We start from the raw sequence: 16,266 nt of genomic DNA, 5'->3' as shown, positions 1-16,266 counted from the left end.
GCCTCTCTTACAAGCAAGTCACAGAATTGCTACAAGAATTGGAGGTCTGTGCATTATTATCTCCTCTGAATTTACAATACTCGTGTGATGTCATTCTGTTTAAATATTTCTTTTATCTTTTCAATTATTTAGGGGGCTTTTATCTCCAGTACTCTTAGTTGTTTTAATATACTTGTAATAATCTACTTCCTAACAGCTAATCTGTAGCCTGTTGTTAGAAACAAATCTATCCTATCAGCATTTTAAGAGGCACAGGAAAGCCACAAAATCCTATCAGGGACTCACTAATGAAGCAGATGGGAGATGAGGAAGTTCTACTGGAATAAATCATAAGGAAGCAGTAAAGGGGGCTTGACACAGAGGAAGAACATGATTATTTTTCCAAGAATTAGCTGTAGAAATACTAAAGATCTTTTCAGGAATTCCCTAAGTCAGCGTTTGGGAAATGTAAACATCTAAAGGAATTTTCCTCATAAAAATGTCTGATTGCATTTCCTAAATCCTTTTAATAATTTGCTTTCCTTTACCCTCCTCTTACCTTTGTCCTGACTCACTAATATTCCAGAACATATGGGCTTTCTTTTCTAACCTGCCTCCTTTTCTATCATCCCTCAGCTCTCTCAAGGCATACATTTTTGCCCTTTCGTCCTCCCCTCAGCAGATGGGAACAAAGGGAAGTGGAAGCATCTGTCTGCAATGCCATCAGCTCTCTCAGGAGAGTAGTGGCTCTGGGGAAGACAAGATACAAGTACTGCACACTGGAACCCACTAGCCTAACAATGTCAGTGTGATTCTAGAGTTCAGTGGGTTTTAAGTTGCTCTGGGCCAATTCATCAGGAAGAAATGAGATGTACAGTGGTGGGATATCAGACCCAACAAGTCCAGCAGGAGATGTTGTTTGTGATGCTGCAGGTTGACTCCCTGTGGAAGTAGACACTGAGATGGAGATCGTGTGCAGGGTTTTTATTAGTGAGGTCTCTTAAGATCAACACCTGTGGAAACTCAGTGAAGGAAGCAGGATGGGGCAGAAGGAGTTGGAATGTGATGCAGGCTCCAGTGAAAACCTCAGCAAATCCCACAGGGAGCTCTGAAGCTGGCGTGGCTTTCACCCCATGGTGGGGCAGTGGTCCAGGCCTTCAAAGCCTCACACTGACCTATCATCGGATGCTGGCTATCTCAGGTCAAGGAACTCTTATAACTGTGTACTAGATTATATTAGTACTTATGTGTACTAGCTTATAACTGTGTGGGGACTAAGGCCGCCACAGATGAAGAGAATCATAGCATCATATCAGAACACCCATTGCCTGTCCTTAGGTGCCTTGCTTTGTGATCTAAAATCTCTTCAGAGGATGATAACATACAGTCAGGGCAAGTTGGAGTGCATCTGTTTTCTACTCGTAGCATCAGTTCCCCTCGTTCCTCCCATGCTTTCCCAGTTGTGATAATTATTTGTCCCAGTTCCTGCTCCTGCAACATCTTTCCTGTTGCTGTCGTTCAGTCACTAAGTCACGTCCAGATCTTTGTGACACCGTGGGCAGCAGCACGCCAGGCTTCCCTGTCCTTCACTATCTCCTGGAGCTTGCTCAGACTCATTGTCCATAGAGGCGGTGATGCCATCCAACCATTGCATCCTCTGTTGCCCCCTTCTCCTCCTGACATCCATCTTTCCCAGCATCGGGGTCTTTTCCAATGAGTCCGCTCTTCTCATCAGGTGGCCAAAGTAATTGGAGTTTCAACTTCAGGATCAGTCCTTCCAATGAATATTCAGGACTGATTTCCTTTAGGATTGAATGGTTTGAGCTCTTTGCTATCCAAGGAAGTCTCAACAGTCTTCTTCAGCACCACAGTTTGAAAGCATCAATTCTTCGGTGCTCAGCCTTTTTCAGTTCAACTCTCACATCCACCATTACTCCTGGAAAAACCACAGCTTTGACTATATGGACCTTTGTAGGCAAAATGATATCTCTGCTTTTTAATATGCTGTTTAGGTTTGTCATAGCTTTCCTTCCTAGGAGCAAATGTCTTTTAATTTCATGGTTGCAGTTACCATCTGGAGCCCAAAATCACCTCCAAAATCACTGTTTCCACTTTTTCCCCATCTATTCCGCTCCCCCCTCCACACCCATGTATCTCTTTTCCTATTTCAATTCATTTTCAGAGTTCAATTATGTCTCGCATTTCCTAAGTCTAATATGGACTCCCGCTGCCAGACTGATACTTCTTAGCCCGTATGAGTTAAAAGTAAAAGGGAAATCTAGAAGAATTTATATTTGTCATGTGAGCCATGTGAGCCAGATTTGAAAGGCTCAATTAATGGTTCCATTAACTACTTATAGGAATACTTGAACTTTTTGGAATTGATGAGAAAAGAATTTATTTCACTGTGACCTTCAAAGTGGCTGGGGTTCCATTAACTCAGAAAATTCTCTGAATCCAAGAAAGTGTTCCTTACTTCTACCTCTTCTTGTTACCTATGTTCAAACTTTCATTGGCTAATAATGTGCTGTAATATTCTATCGGGTGAGGTCATGCCATATCACAGATGACAAAAGAATGGACAAAGGACCAGAGTGGCAGGACCCAAATAATGATGGGAAGTAGAAAAAATAACCAAGAGAATGTTTTGGTTAAGTCCTAATTCTCTCTGGGCACAGTAAATTCCAGTATATAGAATGGAGATTCAAGGGAATTTATCAGGAAACTGATGATAGACATGTCCCAGAATCCAAGATGACTTAGGACTTCCAAGATGAGTTTAAAAAAAAGTATAACATGGGAAAAAAAAAATCTTATAATGTTTGAAAGTAAAGAAAAAGTACAGCCTGTTTATTCTGCTATTTCCAAGGTTTCTGGAGGGAATTAGAATCCCAGGAATGAGGGCAAAGAAACTTGTGCCAAGGTGTTAAAAAAAATTTACATCACTTTCAGCTATATAAATTAGATGCTTGGTGTTCAATGTGGTCTTCCTCTCAGACAGAGAAAAATAAAGGAAAACTATGCTTGGAAATTGCCCTAGAAGAAGGTAATATTTTCTAAGTCTCTGATGAGAACTACAGCTCCAGTTGGAAGAGTCTTCAAATTTCATTATTCCTTTGTTATTTTTAGACATATATATATAAAATAAATATGTGCCCTGGCTGGGCAGGTAGAAAGACAACAGCCTCCTGATTACTCATCTCCCACTGGTTCAGTCCCCTGAGTCTCCTATTATGCATTGAAAGTTGAACAGTGTTTCCATGCAAACCCCTGACACCTTGCTGAGCCCCAGGAGGATGTGCTCATCACTAAGCCCACTTGCAGCCCACGGAAGGAGAGGCTAACAGCTCTGAAGATAGAGATCCTCTAGTTACCCAGCTGTTCTCTGTTCTTGTGACTGTCGTTATCAGTCTTTAAGTGTGGTACAACTACAGATTATACTCCAAAAATAAGTGATTAACTACTTCTTCATAGTAATTTGCATATTGTTAAATACACAGCTTTCTCCCACACAGCACTTGCAAGGTGACTCTCCTAATGCTCTGCTGAGTGTGATTAACCATCTCATGCTCAGGGAACTCTACTCACCTTGTAGCTACCCTGCCTGTAAGTTCCAGTGTGTAGACACCCTAGGTGTTAACAACAACAAGCCTTCAATGAGTATTTACTTTTTAAACACTATGCTGCCTTCTTTACAGTATTATCCCACTAATCCTTAAATTCTCTGAGGTACACATTATTTTTGGCCATATTTTGCTATACTTTACCAAAACAGAAATCAAGGCTGAATGTAATTTCCCTAATAATACTGAATAAGCAAGTGGCAGACTGAAGATGTGAATACAGCTTAGGCTGATGCATGTAAAATCCTGACCACGAAACCATGTAGCCTGTTGAGAACATAAAGAGCTATGGACTGCAGCAGGGCACGACATTCCTGATTCCCCTCAAGCACTTTCACCATCTGGGGGAGGACCACACGAGTCAACATGCTGGGTGGTGAACAGCATGCAGTTTAAAGGAGAATTGAAGAAATGCAAAGACCTGCTGTCAATTTCCTACTGTGGGGCTTTGACAAATCAATACTTTACAATCAAATTCTGCTGTGATTTGAAAAATTGAGCAATAATGCATAATTTCAGTTGTTGTGAGGATTGGGAGATAATGAATGAAAAGCCCAGTATCCCTGATAAAGTGTTCAAAACTGAACACTAACAACTCCCACAGCCAAAAGTTGCTTAGGAGACACAACGATGAAATGCAATGTGGTTCCCTGGGTGGGACAACAGCGAAAACGCCCATGAGGTGAAAACTAAGGAAACATGGAAATACGAACTTCAGTTAGTAACACTGTTATTCCATTATTGTTCCACTGTTTGCGGCAAAGGCAACATATTAAGGAAAGACATTAAAAATAGGGGAGATTGTGTCTGGGGTATATTGGATCTATCGGTACTATTTTCATGGCAATTCCAAAAATCTAAACCTATTCTGAAATAGTTTTTTAAAAATAATAGTTCCTAATTTTGGATTCATATCTGAGTCTCCATTATTTCTTAAAATTGCTGTTCTTTTTAAAGATCGACATACACAACACGCAGACAGGTATCACAGACTATATTGGGAAACGGATCCATTTTTAGTAGGGCAAATGGGCAGAAAAATACAAGTCCAAAGAAAAGCAATTACTTGTTGGCCTGGATTCCAGACAAGCTGTAGGAACAGAATCTATGCCAACTTCTCAAGGCCTGTCTACCTTACAAGAAACCAAGCAGTATAATATTTTTATCTGTATTTCTTAAGGGCAAATTACGTCATTTACATAAATAAAATACCTCTGTCAATGTTATTCGTAACATGTATATGTAAGCATATATGTATATACACATACATACTTATAAATACATAATATATTTTTAATTCTACTTTACTAGTCAGAAAAAAAAAAAAACACAATGCTTTTGGCAGAAGATTTGGTTTCTTGGCAACATAAGCATAGGGCATATTCTAGATGTCCATACTAACTGGTGAACCAAGGTAGATTTTACAGTGTTCATATTTCACATTTGGCTAAAACCTTTATGGGTATCAAATAAAACACTATAAAAGGAATAGAGTTGTTTCTTTTTTTTTCATAAAAGGTTGGATGTTCAGCAGTGACCTCTCTTTTCAGAAGAGTTAACTCTTTACTGACAGGCTGACGTTGAGCCTTTAATTCTGGCAGGCCATCAAAAAATGCAAAGAACACAGAGTGTTCATGATCACAGAGAAGAGTGATCACTATGTGCATGAAAGATGAAACACACACACACACATACATGTATGCACACGCTGTACACACTCACCACAGGCTACAAAAGATTCAGAGTCATTTAAGGATGTCTGATGGGCCCATTTGCACAAAATCCTTCTGCCTAGAGCTCAGACTGAGAACTTAAAGAAAGACAAAGTGCTTCCTCTGAGAAGTAACCTTTTAACACTTGAGAGAAATGGTCTTACTTGCTTTTGAAGTAGAACGCTGCACAGAACACGCCCACGATGACAATTCCAAAGATGATACATGAAATTGACAGCACCTGCCTTTGATAAACTTCTTCACTCTCTGTGAATTCAAAAAAGAGAATTAGAACGGAAGTTAGCACGGCTCAGCAGACACAATCTCCATAGTTGTATTTTTGAGCTGGTAGGAGCCTTTCAAAGCCAAGTTGTTTTGCTCCTATCGTCAATAGGAAAACACGAGGGCATTACTACAATTCAGTGTCTTTGCAATGGTCTAAAGACAGCTGTTATTTTTTTTGTATCTGCATGGCTAAATAGAACTCATGTATGGATATCACAAATATGAACCTTATCAAAAGAATTTTCATGACTTTAAGACATACTGGGAGCATTTAAACATGATGGTGGGGTCCCAAATAATCTGCTATCAGAAATTTCCTATTCCAGTGATGACCTCCAATTTATGTGATACTGATGACACTGTGTTTTCTGATTTGGTCCCTGGCTGTCAGTCTCCCATTCATCCACCCTACTATGACTGACATCATGAATGAAAAAGGACTTCAATGTAACATGTAAATATTTACTTAGTCATCCTGTGACCTGCTCAGTACCAATAATCTGGCAAAATAACCTCAACCTCTACTACCAAGGTTATACCTTAGAGCTTCTTAATGCAAAAAACAAGAATTCAAAAACAAACCATTTCAATTTTTGGACATTAACATTTATACTTCTAGCACACTTTCTGAAATACGTCTACTGCAACAGTTCTTTCATCTCATCAAGACCTTTCATCCATAGGTCTCAGAACTTTCTGTTAATTATCCTCCTCTTGTCTTCATTAATTTCTTTACATTGCACAAGAGACTATGGTCTATTTACCTTCCTTCCTTCCTTCTCCCTCCCACTCACATTTTAAAGTTTTTTTTGTTGTTGTTGTTGTTGCTGTTGTTCCTTCAGTAGTATATTAAGAAACAATGTACTACAAGAACTATTCTCCTTTCCCCTCTTAGGCTTTATTTCCATTTTTAATGTCTTTATTCAGATTGGAGTATAAAAAAATAAATAAAGAAAGCAAACCTAAGAGAATATAACATTATCCACATTTTTGAATAAATGAAAAGGGGCAATTATGTGGCCCTGGCAAGACTTGTTTGACATTTAAATTGAGAAAGATTCAAATTAAAGAGAAAAACAGTATGTCATTGAGACCTTGTTTGGACATATATCATCTTAAAGAATGTCATTCTTTTCACCCCCACATTTGTAAGCTCATTAAATCTTCCAAGTGAACTTGGAAACAAGTAAGTAGATCTACCAACTTATAAAGAATTTCATTTCACTAAATTGCTCTGAGTTGGTGACTCTAATGAAAGAAGTATGACTTACAGATAATAATCTACTCCACCCTGCTTCTGCCAATAAAAAGAACTATGAAAATGGTGGATAAAAGTACCTATGAAAACAAAAGAGGTAAGACTGTGTTCACTACAAGAATGATTTCTACATAAAATCAACAGGGTGTTTTTGTTCATTTTTTGAATCTAGTCAAATATAACTTGGGGAAATGCACAAAATCAATTCTGAGTTTAAATCAAGAGTGAAATTAAAACTCCAAAGACTGTGAATGGATTTATAGACCCAGATGGAGTTACAGTGCCAGTACTCTCAATGCCTTTGGTACAGAGTGCTGAACAAGAACAAGCCTGGAGAGGGGCAGGAAGCAAGGGGCTGGAAGTCTGGCAATTTTTACATTTGACTTTCATTTTAGCCACCTCTAATATGAGTAACAAAAGATATATTACTTTACCTTTATAAATTTTAATTTCTATCTAAATAAAGGCAGTGATATAAAATGCTGACTGTAATGAATGTTGTAATAAGGAGGTTTATAATCTGACAAAAGATATCACATGGAAAATTGACCTATTCACAGAGTCCAGAGATTTTAAATATAAAATAGGATCCAATTAGGCAAGAGGAATAGGGATGGGAAAAGTGGCCCAGGAAGAGAAGACAATTTGTGCAAAGGCTCTTTGCTAGGATATAAAATGGCAGGTTCGGCAATCCGGAAGATTTTTACTCTACCATTGGCCTTTGCAAAAGTTATTTTCTATTCCCCACCAGCTTAGCTTCCCAGTTGGTGCCAGTGGTAATGAATCCACCTGCCAAGGCAGGCAACATAAGGGACACAGGTTTGATCCCTGGGTTGGGAGATCCCTGGAGGAGGAAATGGCAAGCTACTCTGGCGTTCTTGCATGGAGAACTCTCCATGGACAGAGGAGCCTGCTGGGCTACAGTCCATGGAGTTGCAAAGAGTCAGACACAACTGAGTGAGCATGTGCACGTTGCACACACCAGCTTAGCAGAGCAACACGGAGACAGCAGGGACATGGTATACAATGAGCATGTCTTTACAACAGCAGAAAGGCACTGAAAAATTCCAAACAGGAGAGCGATGTGATCATATTTGCATTTTTTTTCCTGAAACTTACAGAAAAGGTTAGGAAGGGTTAAGTAAATGCAGAGTCCTATTAGAAGGCTATTATATCAGCTTAGACATCATGAGAAACGCTGGGCTGGAAGAAGCACAAGCTGGAATCAAGATTGCCGGGAGAAATATCAGTAACCTCAGATATGCAGATGACACCACCCTTATGGCAAAAAGTGAAGAGGAACTAAAAAGCCTCTTGATGAAAGTGAAAGTGGGGAGTGAAAATGTTGGCTTAAACTCAACATTCAGAAAACAAAGATCATGGCATCTGGTCCCATCACTTCATGGCAAATAGGGAAACAGTGGAAACAGTGGCTGACTTTATTTTTTGGGGCTCCAAAATCACTTCAGGTGGTAACTGCAGCATGAAATTAAAAGAGGCTTATTCCTTGGAAGGAAAGGTATCACCAACCTAGATAGCATATTCAAAAGCAGAGACATTACTTTGCCAACAAAGCTCTGTCTAGTCAAGGCTATGGTTTTTCAGTGGTCATGTATGGATGTGAGAGTTGGACTGTGAAGAAAGCTGAGCACAGAAGAATTGATGCTTTTGAACTGTGGTGTTGGAGAAGACTCTAGAGAGTCCCTTGGACTGCAAGGAGGTCCAACCAGTCCATTCTGAAGGAGATCAGCCCTGGGATTTCTTTGGAGGGAATGATGCTAAAGCTGAAACTCCAATACTTTGGCCACTTCATGTGAAGAGTTGACTCATTGGAAAAGACCCTGATGCTCGGAGGGATTGGGGGCAGAAAGAGAAGGGGATGACAGAGAATGAGATGGCTGGATGGCATCGCCGACTCGGTGGACATGAGTTTGAGTAGACTCCGGGAGTTGATGATGGACAGGGAGGCCTGGCGTGCTGCGATTCATGGGGTCGCAAAGAGTCGGACATGACTGAGTGAGTGAACTGAACTGAACTGAGACATGATGGATACTTCTATGATAACATTAACAACCATGATGAGCAGTTAAAAAAATAAAAAAAGGTGAAAGCAGTTAAGTTGAAAAGACTTAATGGACTCTACAATGATACTCTTAACTAAGATGGAGTATATCAGAGAGGAATCAGACTTATAAAGAAAGATATCAAATTCAGTGTTGGACTTATGCATGTATGTGTTGGTCTCTCAGTCATGTTTGACTCTTTTCAACTCCATGGACTGTGGCCCACCAGGCTTTTCTGTCCATGGGATTTTCCAGGCAAGAATACTGGAGTGGGTTGCCATGTCCTTCTCCAGGGGATCTTCCCAACCCAGGGATAAAACCCAGATATCCTGCATTGCAGGCAGATTCTTTACTGTCTGGGGAAGCCCAGTGTTGGACTTGGTAAGTTTTTAAAAACCTATAACATATCCAACTAGAGGTGTAAGGTAGACATTTAAATATACAGATTTGAGTTAAGATAAAATGACAGAGTTCCAGATATAAATATTCAGGGTTATGCGTATACTTAAACCAAGTGTGTAGATAAGACAGCCCCAGGAGAAAATATAGAGTACTAAGGGAAGAATGTCTAAGATAGAGCTTTGCGAGACTCAAAAATTTCATGGAAGGGTAGAAGAGGATGCTGCAGAGCAGATAAAAAAAACCCAGATCAGCCAACCAGGAAAGGATAAAAAGAAAACACACAACAACGATAAAATATGACAATATCATAGAAGAAAACATATGGAATTTTTCTAGAAGAATAGGCTATTGAATGTTTCTGAAAGGGCAAATAAAATATGGTCCTTTAATTCAGTGATGTAGAGGTTCCTGCAGAATCTGCATGAGCAATTTGATGGAATCACGAGAGCAGCCCGCACAATGCCCCGGGGTCTCTGTCATGTAACATACTGTAAGGCAAATGCTCTTTCTCCAGACCTACCACATGTTCTACACTCAGCCTGGATTGAGAGTCTAGAATTCTAGCCCAACTCTAGAAAGCAGAGAATGCCTTATTTATAATGAGGCTACCATTACCTTCACTGCATAAGCATTCTGAGGATTGAGTGAATTAAAATATACTGAGTATTGCAGTGCCTAACTTGGAATAATCATTAAGTATTAGGCAGAATCATATGAAATTGCCATGGGGGGCAATAAATGGCTGGATATTGACCATTTAATTTGGCTCCATCTAATGTATGGTAGGGAGAAGGAAATGGCAACTCACTCTAGTACTCTTGCCTGGAAAATCCCATGGACGGAGGAGCCTGGTAGGCTACAGTCCATGGGGTCACAAAGAGTCAGACATGACTGAGCGACTTCACTTTCACTTTTCACTTTCATTCATTGGAGAAGGAAATGGCAACCCACTCGTGTTCTTTCCTGGAGGATCCCAGGGACAGGGTAGCCAGGTGGGCTGCCATCTATGGGGTCACACAGAGTCAGACACTACTGAAGCAACTTAGCAGCAGCAGCAGCAATGTATTGTAGAGGACTTAATTTACTATTCTAGGGAATATCAACATTTTTGCATTTCATTAATGCAAACATATTATGAAGTCATTTTTGAGGGCAAAAACCAATCTCTCATTCGACAGGAATTAGTAAAGGTTGTTTGCATTGTCTCCCAATTCTGTACCATTTCCTCTTCTGTTGTACATAGGACTCGCTCTTGATCATATTTCATATTATCAAGATGGAAACAGAGAAAGTAGTAATGTTGTGGTGAGTTTTTAGAAACCGACGTTGGACAAGTGGAAGAAAATCATTTGGGCAGGCAGCCTACCCCAAAACTCTGAAAAACACCATGCTGCCCCGTGCTGATGAACCCACCTCACTCAGGAAGCAGTGTGGTTGACTGGTGTGAACCCCTCTGTTTAAACACCAGCTAGAACTGTTTTCATCTTCTTTCATCTATTGTCTTTATCAATAATGGGGAAAATACTACACACTTCGCATATTTGTTCAACATGTGCTTTATATGTGTGCATGCTAGTTGTGTCCAGTACTTTGTGACCCTATGGACAGTAACCTGCCAGGGTCATCTGTACATAGGACTTTCCAGGCAAGAAATACTGGAGAGAGTTGCCTTTCCTCTCCTAGGATCGAACTCATCTCTCTTGTGTCTCCTGCATTGGTAGACAGATTCTTTACCACTGAGCCATCTGGGAAGCCAGGAAAACATAAATAAAGGGGCTGAGTGGCATGTAATGGATACATAAAATGCCAGTTTCCTTCCTTTCCCCCTTTTCTCCTGAAGCCAGCGTTGAAGCAAACAAAACAAAACAACCGCTTTTAAAAGACTCTATCTCTCTTATGGAAAACTCACCTCACCCCCAGGCAGTCAATGATTTGCTATCTTGGGGTCTCTCTCCCTGTGCCCTGAGATGTATATTGAAGGAATTTATTTTTATGTCATTTTCTTTACTCATGGTTCCTTTTAATTTTACTTGTGGTGATTGAATTTTTCCACTAGTAATTTTTAATTTCCTAGCTAGAGATGGTCCCATCTATGGCAAATAGATGGGGAAACACTGGAAACAGTGATAGACTTTATTTTCTTGGGCTCCAAAATCACTGCAGATGATTACTGCAGCCATGAAATTAAAAAAAAAAAAAAAACACGCTTGTTCCTTGGAAGAAAAGCAATGACAAACCTAGACAGCATATTAAAAAGCAGAGACATTACTTTGCACACAAATGTCCATAGAGTCTAAATTATGGTTTTTTCCAGTAGTCATGTATGGATGTGAGAGTTGACACATAAAGAAGGCTGAGTGCTGAAGAATTGATGCCTTTAAACTGATCTTGGAGAAGACTCTTGACAGACCCTTGGATTGCTAGGACATCAAACCAGTCAATCCTAAAGGAAATCAACCCTGAATATTCATGGGAAGGACTGATGCTGAAGCTGAAGCTCCAATACATTGGCCACCTGATGTGAAGAGCTGACACATTAGAAAAGACCCTGATGCTGGGAAAGATGGAAGGCAGGAGAAGGGGACGACAGAGGATGAGATGGCTGGATAGCATCACTGATTCAATGGACATGAGTTTAAGCAAGCTCTGGGAGATGGTGAAGGACAAGCAAGCTTGGCACACTTCAATCCATGGGGTCACAGAGTCAGACATGACTGAGCAACTGAACTGCAACAACAACCCAGATATTTTAGTAGATGCAATGCAAGCGTTCCTCTTCGGAGAAGGGCTATGTCTTTCGCGCTCTCCCCCATACTGACTCTTTGAGAAGGAAAGTGTGCTCCTGATCCCTAGAGACCCAGGATCCTTGGAAAATCTATGGGTACAGCACTGTTTGCTAAACCATGAGACAGCTCACAGCTTAGGTCCTAATGTGCAAGGCTGCTTTTGGAAGCTGTAGCAGTCTTCAGCATACTAAAAATCTCTCTGTGAATCCTTGTTAAGCTCTGCTGCTGCTGCTGCTGCTAAGTCGCTTCAGTCATGTCCGACTCTGTGTGACCCCATAGACGGTAGCCCACCAGGCTCCCCCATCCCTGGGATTCTCCAGGCAAGAACACTGGAGTGGGTTGCCATTTCCTTCTCCAATGCATGAAAGTGAGAAGTGAAAGTGAAGTCACTCAGTCATATCCAACTCTTAGCGACCCCATGGACTGCAGCCCACCAGGCTTCTCCATCCATGGGATTTTCCAGGCAAGAGTACTGGGGTGGGGTGCCATGTTAAGCTCTACTACATTAAAAAAAAAAGATGCCCAAAGAAAATTATAACCTCAGTTTTTATATGGCATTTCCTACTGGATAGCTTGGTATTAAGGATAGAAGTGTGAGTGACAGCAGCCCTGTATCTGTGAAAGAATGGACATGTTCTACAAAGCAGCCCCACATCCGTTCCAAGTATGGAGCCCTAGGATCGCACCATCTCTTGGGGTTCTTTCCTTTAAGTCTGTAAGAGACAAAACTCAAGCATGATTTCCTGATATGAACAGGCATCCAAGTAATGGGAAGCTTAAACCTGGACGGACACACACACACACACACACACACACACACACACACCTGTAAGCTTGTAAGTCATATATAGGAGCAAAAGCTTTTCTCTAGACCACCTCATAGTCAATATATGCAAATAAGATCCTTTTTGATGCCACCAGTAGGTATCAAATGGAAGCATAATTACTCTGATAGTACATTATAAAAGTCAACCTATCAATATCACCAGGGTTCTGTCTTATTCAGGTATTCATTATCAGAAGCCCTGAAGATAAATGTCTACACAGAGAAACAAAAGTCAGTATAAGACAACAAATTCACTAATGATCTCACCATTTATGAAATTATCTTCATTCTAGTTTTTCTCCATGCCTAATTCTAGCATTTATTTCTGTTCATTAAGTCAACCTCATAATCAGGCTAGGTCAGTCTCTCCCTGATTGTAAGCCTCCGAAATTTTGTCCTCATTTAAACTGGATTAAGCTTAAGTAGATTTACTGCAGTTTTAATTATTCTTGGAACAAGAGAGCCTCTTCTCAATTTTGTTCTTAAATAACAACAAATGCTGGGGATATATTAAAATATTAGGAGCTTACAAGGAACTGCAAGTGAAGCATGATAGGGAAAAAGAATGAAAGGACAGAACATATTTAGAATGTTATAAACTGTGATTTTCCCTTTTCAAATTGAAGACAAAAATGACCAAATGTCAAATGGCCTGATTACTGCACTCTTAAAGAAAAGAAAAAATTAAGGTGAAAGAGATCCTGAAGGCAAATGAAATGGGTGCTCACCTTGAGATCAATGAGATTAAACACACACTGGCAGGGAGGAACACTGATAGAGTAAGTGATGAGAATATCAGCAAGGCAGAACGAATGACCTAGCCTCACTGCAATGATCTCCAAGAATGTTGCTTGGGGGAAAATCCAGCTCAAGCATCTGAATACAGAGATGCTGAGATTACCAGGAAGTACTGAAATGTTCCATATATTTAGCATGGTGCTATTTCTACCTGTAAGCCCCTTTCTCCTCCCTACTTGCAGAACTCCTACTATTATGGGTGATTCATGTCCCCCATAAGATCCATGAAGTTCTAACCCCAATACCTATAAATATGAACTTCTTTGGATATAGGGTTTTTGCAGATTATCAAGTTGAGGTCATTAGGATGTACCCTAACCCAATATTGCTGTGTCTTCATCAAAGAGAGAAATTTGGACACAGACATACATGCACAAGGAGAATGTCAAATGAAGATGGAAGCAGAGTTTGAGATGATGCACCCACAAGCCGAGGATAAACATTGCCAGGAAACCACCAGAAGGCAGGAGGCAGGCAGGAAAGATGCTTCCTCACAGCCTTAAGAAAGAACAAACCCTGCCTACACCTTGATCTTGGACTTCTGGCCTCCAGAGCTGCAAGACAATACATTTCTGTTTGGCCATCAATTTGTGATACTTTGTTATGGACAATTTCAGCAAACTAACATAGCCACTAATTCATGAATACTATTGGAATAAATACTATACAGGGTAAATACTGTCAGATCTGAAAACTCTTCTCAAGTGTCCATGTGCATCCATTTGGTATCTTTTCCTAACTGCCCTGTCTTGTGCCAAAGATGCACATATCTGTTTTCCTGCAGCCCAGTCTGCATGCATGCATGCTAAGTTGCTGCAGTCATGTTCGACTCTTTGCGACCCTATGGACTTTAGCCCGCCAGGCCCCTCTGTCTACAGGATTCTTCAGGTAAGAATACTGGAGTGGGTTGCCATTCCCTTCTCCAGAGGATCTTCCTGACCCAGGGATCGAAACTGTGTCTCCTGAGGCTCCTGCGTTATAGGCAGAATCTTTATCATTGAGCTACCAGGGAAGCTCCTGGCCCAGTCTGAGAGGCCCACAAAGACAAGGGCATCTTCATTACTGGACTCAACCTGGCTTGTGCTTGTTCTGTACAAGGGAGGGTACTCAGCAGGCGTTTTCTGAACTCATCAGCTTCTGGTTTGCATGTCTAATGACATTGTGCTGGTTAAGCCCTATGCCTGGTAGGGTAGGTAATAAAAAGAGGCAACATTTTCTTGGGAGGATCCTCAGGGATTTATTCTGTTGCTCTTTGCTATTCCACTGTGGAAAAGCATCATTTAAAATGCTTTGAAAACATAAAATAATTGCTTCATCATAAAATGTTAATGTTCAAAATTATATTTTATCTTATTCCCATACAATGTGCTTTGAGATGTGCATTATACATAAAATTTGATATTTAAGGAGAAATAACAGTTTAAAATCATAAACACATTTACTCTCAACCTGTAATTTCCTTTTCTTCCCCCAGACTCACCACCAAATATAAACCTTCCCTATAACAATCCCTTATCTCTCTCCTTCTTTTCCCAAACAGTGTAGCTCTGACTGACTATAGATAAGTGAATACTATGAAAGGAAAACAAAAAGAAAAGCCCTGGGTCTTCTCATTGGTGTGTTTAACATGCATTCACTTTCCAAGTGCTATTTCTCCCACAAATAAATTTAAGTAAAAGCAAATTGAATCAAAATAAATCTATTGGTAAGTTTTCAATACCAGACTGGGTTGCCATATCCTTCTCCAGGGGATCTTCCTGACCTGAGGGATTGAACCCATAGCTCCTTCATCGGCAGGTGGATACTTTACCATAAAGCCATCAGGATAGAGGAGCCTGGCTGGTTACAGTCCATGGGGGTTACAAAAGAGTCAGACATGAGTTAGCAACTAAACAATAATAACAAAGAGCTTTCAACGCAAACATAAAACCAGTCTCTTACTTCTGGCTTCACTGTTAAAAGATCCGAGAACTCCATTTTCCCTAAACCTGTGATAACTGTCCCCCAATCCATACCCTTAACACCAGTTTTGTCTCTTAAGATTCACTGTTCATTGGCAAAGTCACATTCTAAGAGCAAGACATATGACATGTTATTTTCATGACAATGAGGAGAATTTGACTTAGAGATTTATAGGAATTTTAACTGTTTGACCTGTTTTGATAGAGTAAGAAATCTAATTCACTAAATTCATTTCAACCTTGCTTCACAGAACACTCAGGCCCAAAGTAACACCCAACACTTTCCAGTCTGGTTTAATGGATCTCCACTCCCTCAGCTAGGTAAGATGTTAAAGGAATCTAACTCCTATTGCCTTAAGTATTAGGGGTGACCTGGCATGATCTAAAACATCATCAGCAAAGTCAGCTGTACAAATAGCTTATAGATCATGCCAGGTCACTACTAATACTTAAGGCAATAGGAGTTAGATCCCTTTAATTTACAGCTTACAATCATAATGAAGACAGTATCATTCAATATGGAATATCCATAAAAATATTAGTAAAATGCCCATCAGCAGATGAATGAACAAA

At 40.2% G+C, this 16,266-nt stretch overlaps 1 protein-coding gene across 6 annotated transcripts in view; it reads right to left on the bottom strand.

Moving 5' to 3' along the window:
• Positions 1 to 16,266, bottom strand: part of NRG3 (neuregulin 3) — a 1,226,542-nt gene that overhangs the window by 42,320 nt on the left and 1,167,956 nt on the right. For all 6 annotated transcript variants that reach the window (XM_061405513.1, XM_061405517.1, XM_061405516.1 and 3 more), the window contains exon 5: positions 5,479 to 5,581. In XM_061405513.1, the coding sequence (XP_061261497.1) occupies positions 5,479 to 5,581 (103 nt within the window). The remainder of the gene's footprint in view (positions 1 to 5,478; positions 5,582 to 16,266) is intronic.

The sequence above is a fragment of the Bos javanicus genome, chromosome 28 (assembly GCF_032452875.1).
Source record: "Bos javanicus breed banteng chromosome 28, ARS-OSU_banteng_1.0, whole genome shotgun sequence".
NCBI classification, from domain to species: domain Eukaryota; kingdom Metazoa; phylum Chordata; class Mammalia; order Artiodactyla; family Bovidae; genus Bos; species Bos javanicus.
Note: the sequence above shows the minus strand (reverse complement) of the source record. Positions and strands in the feature narration are given on the sequence as shown.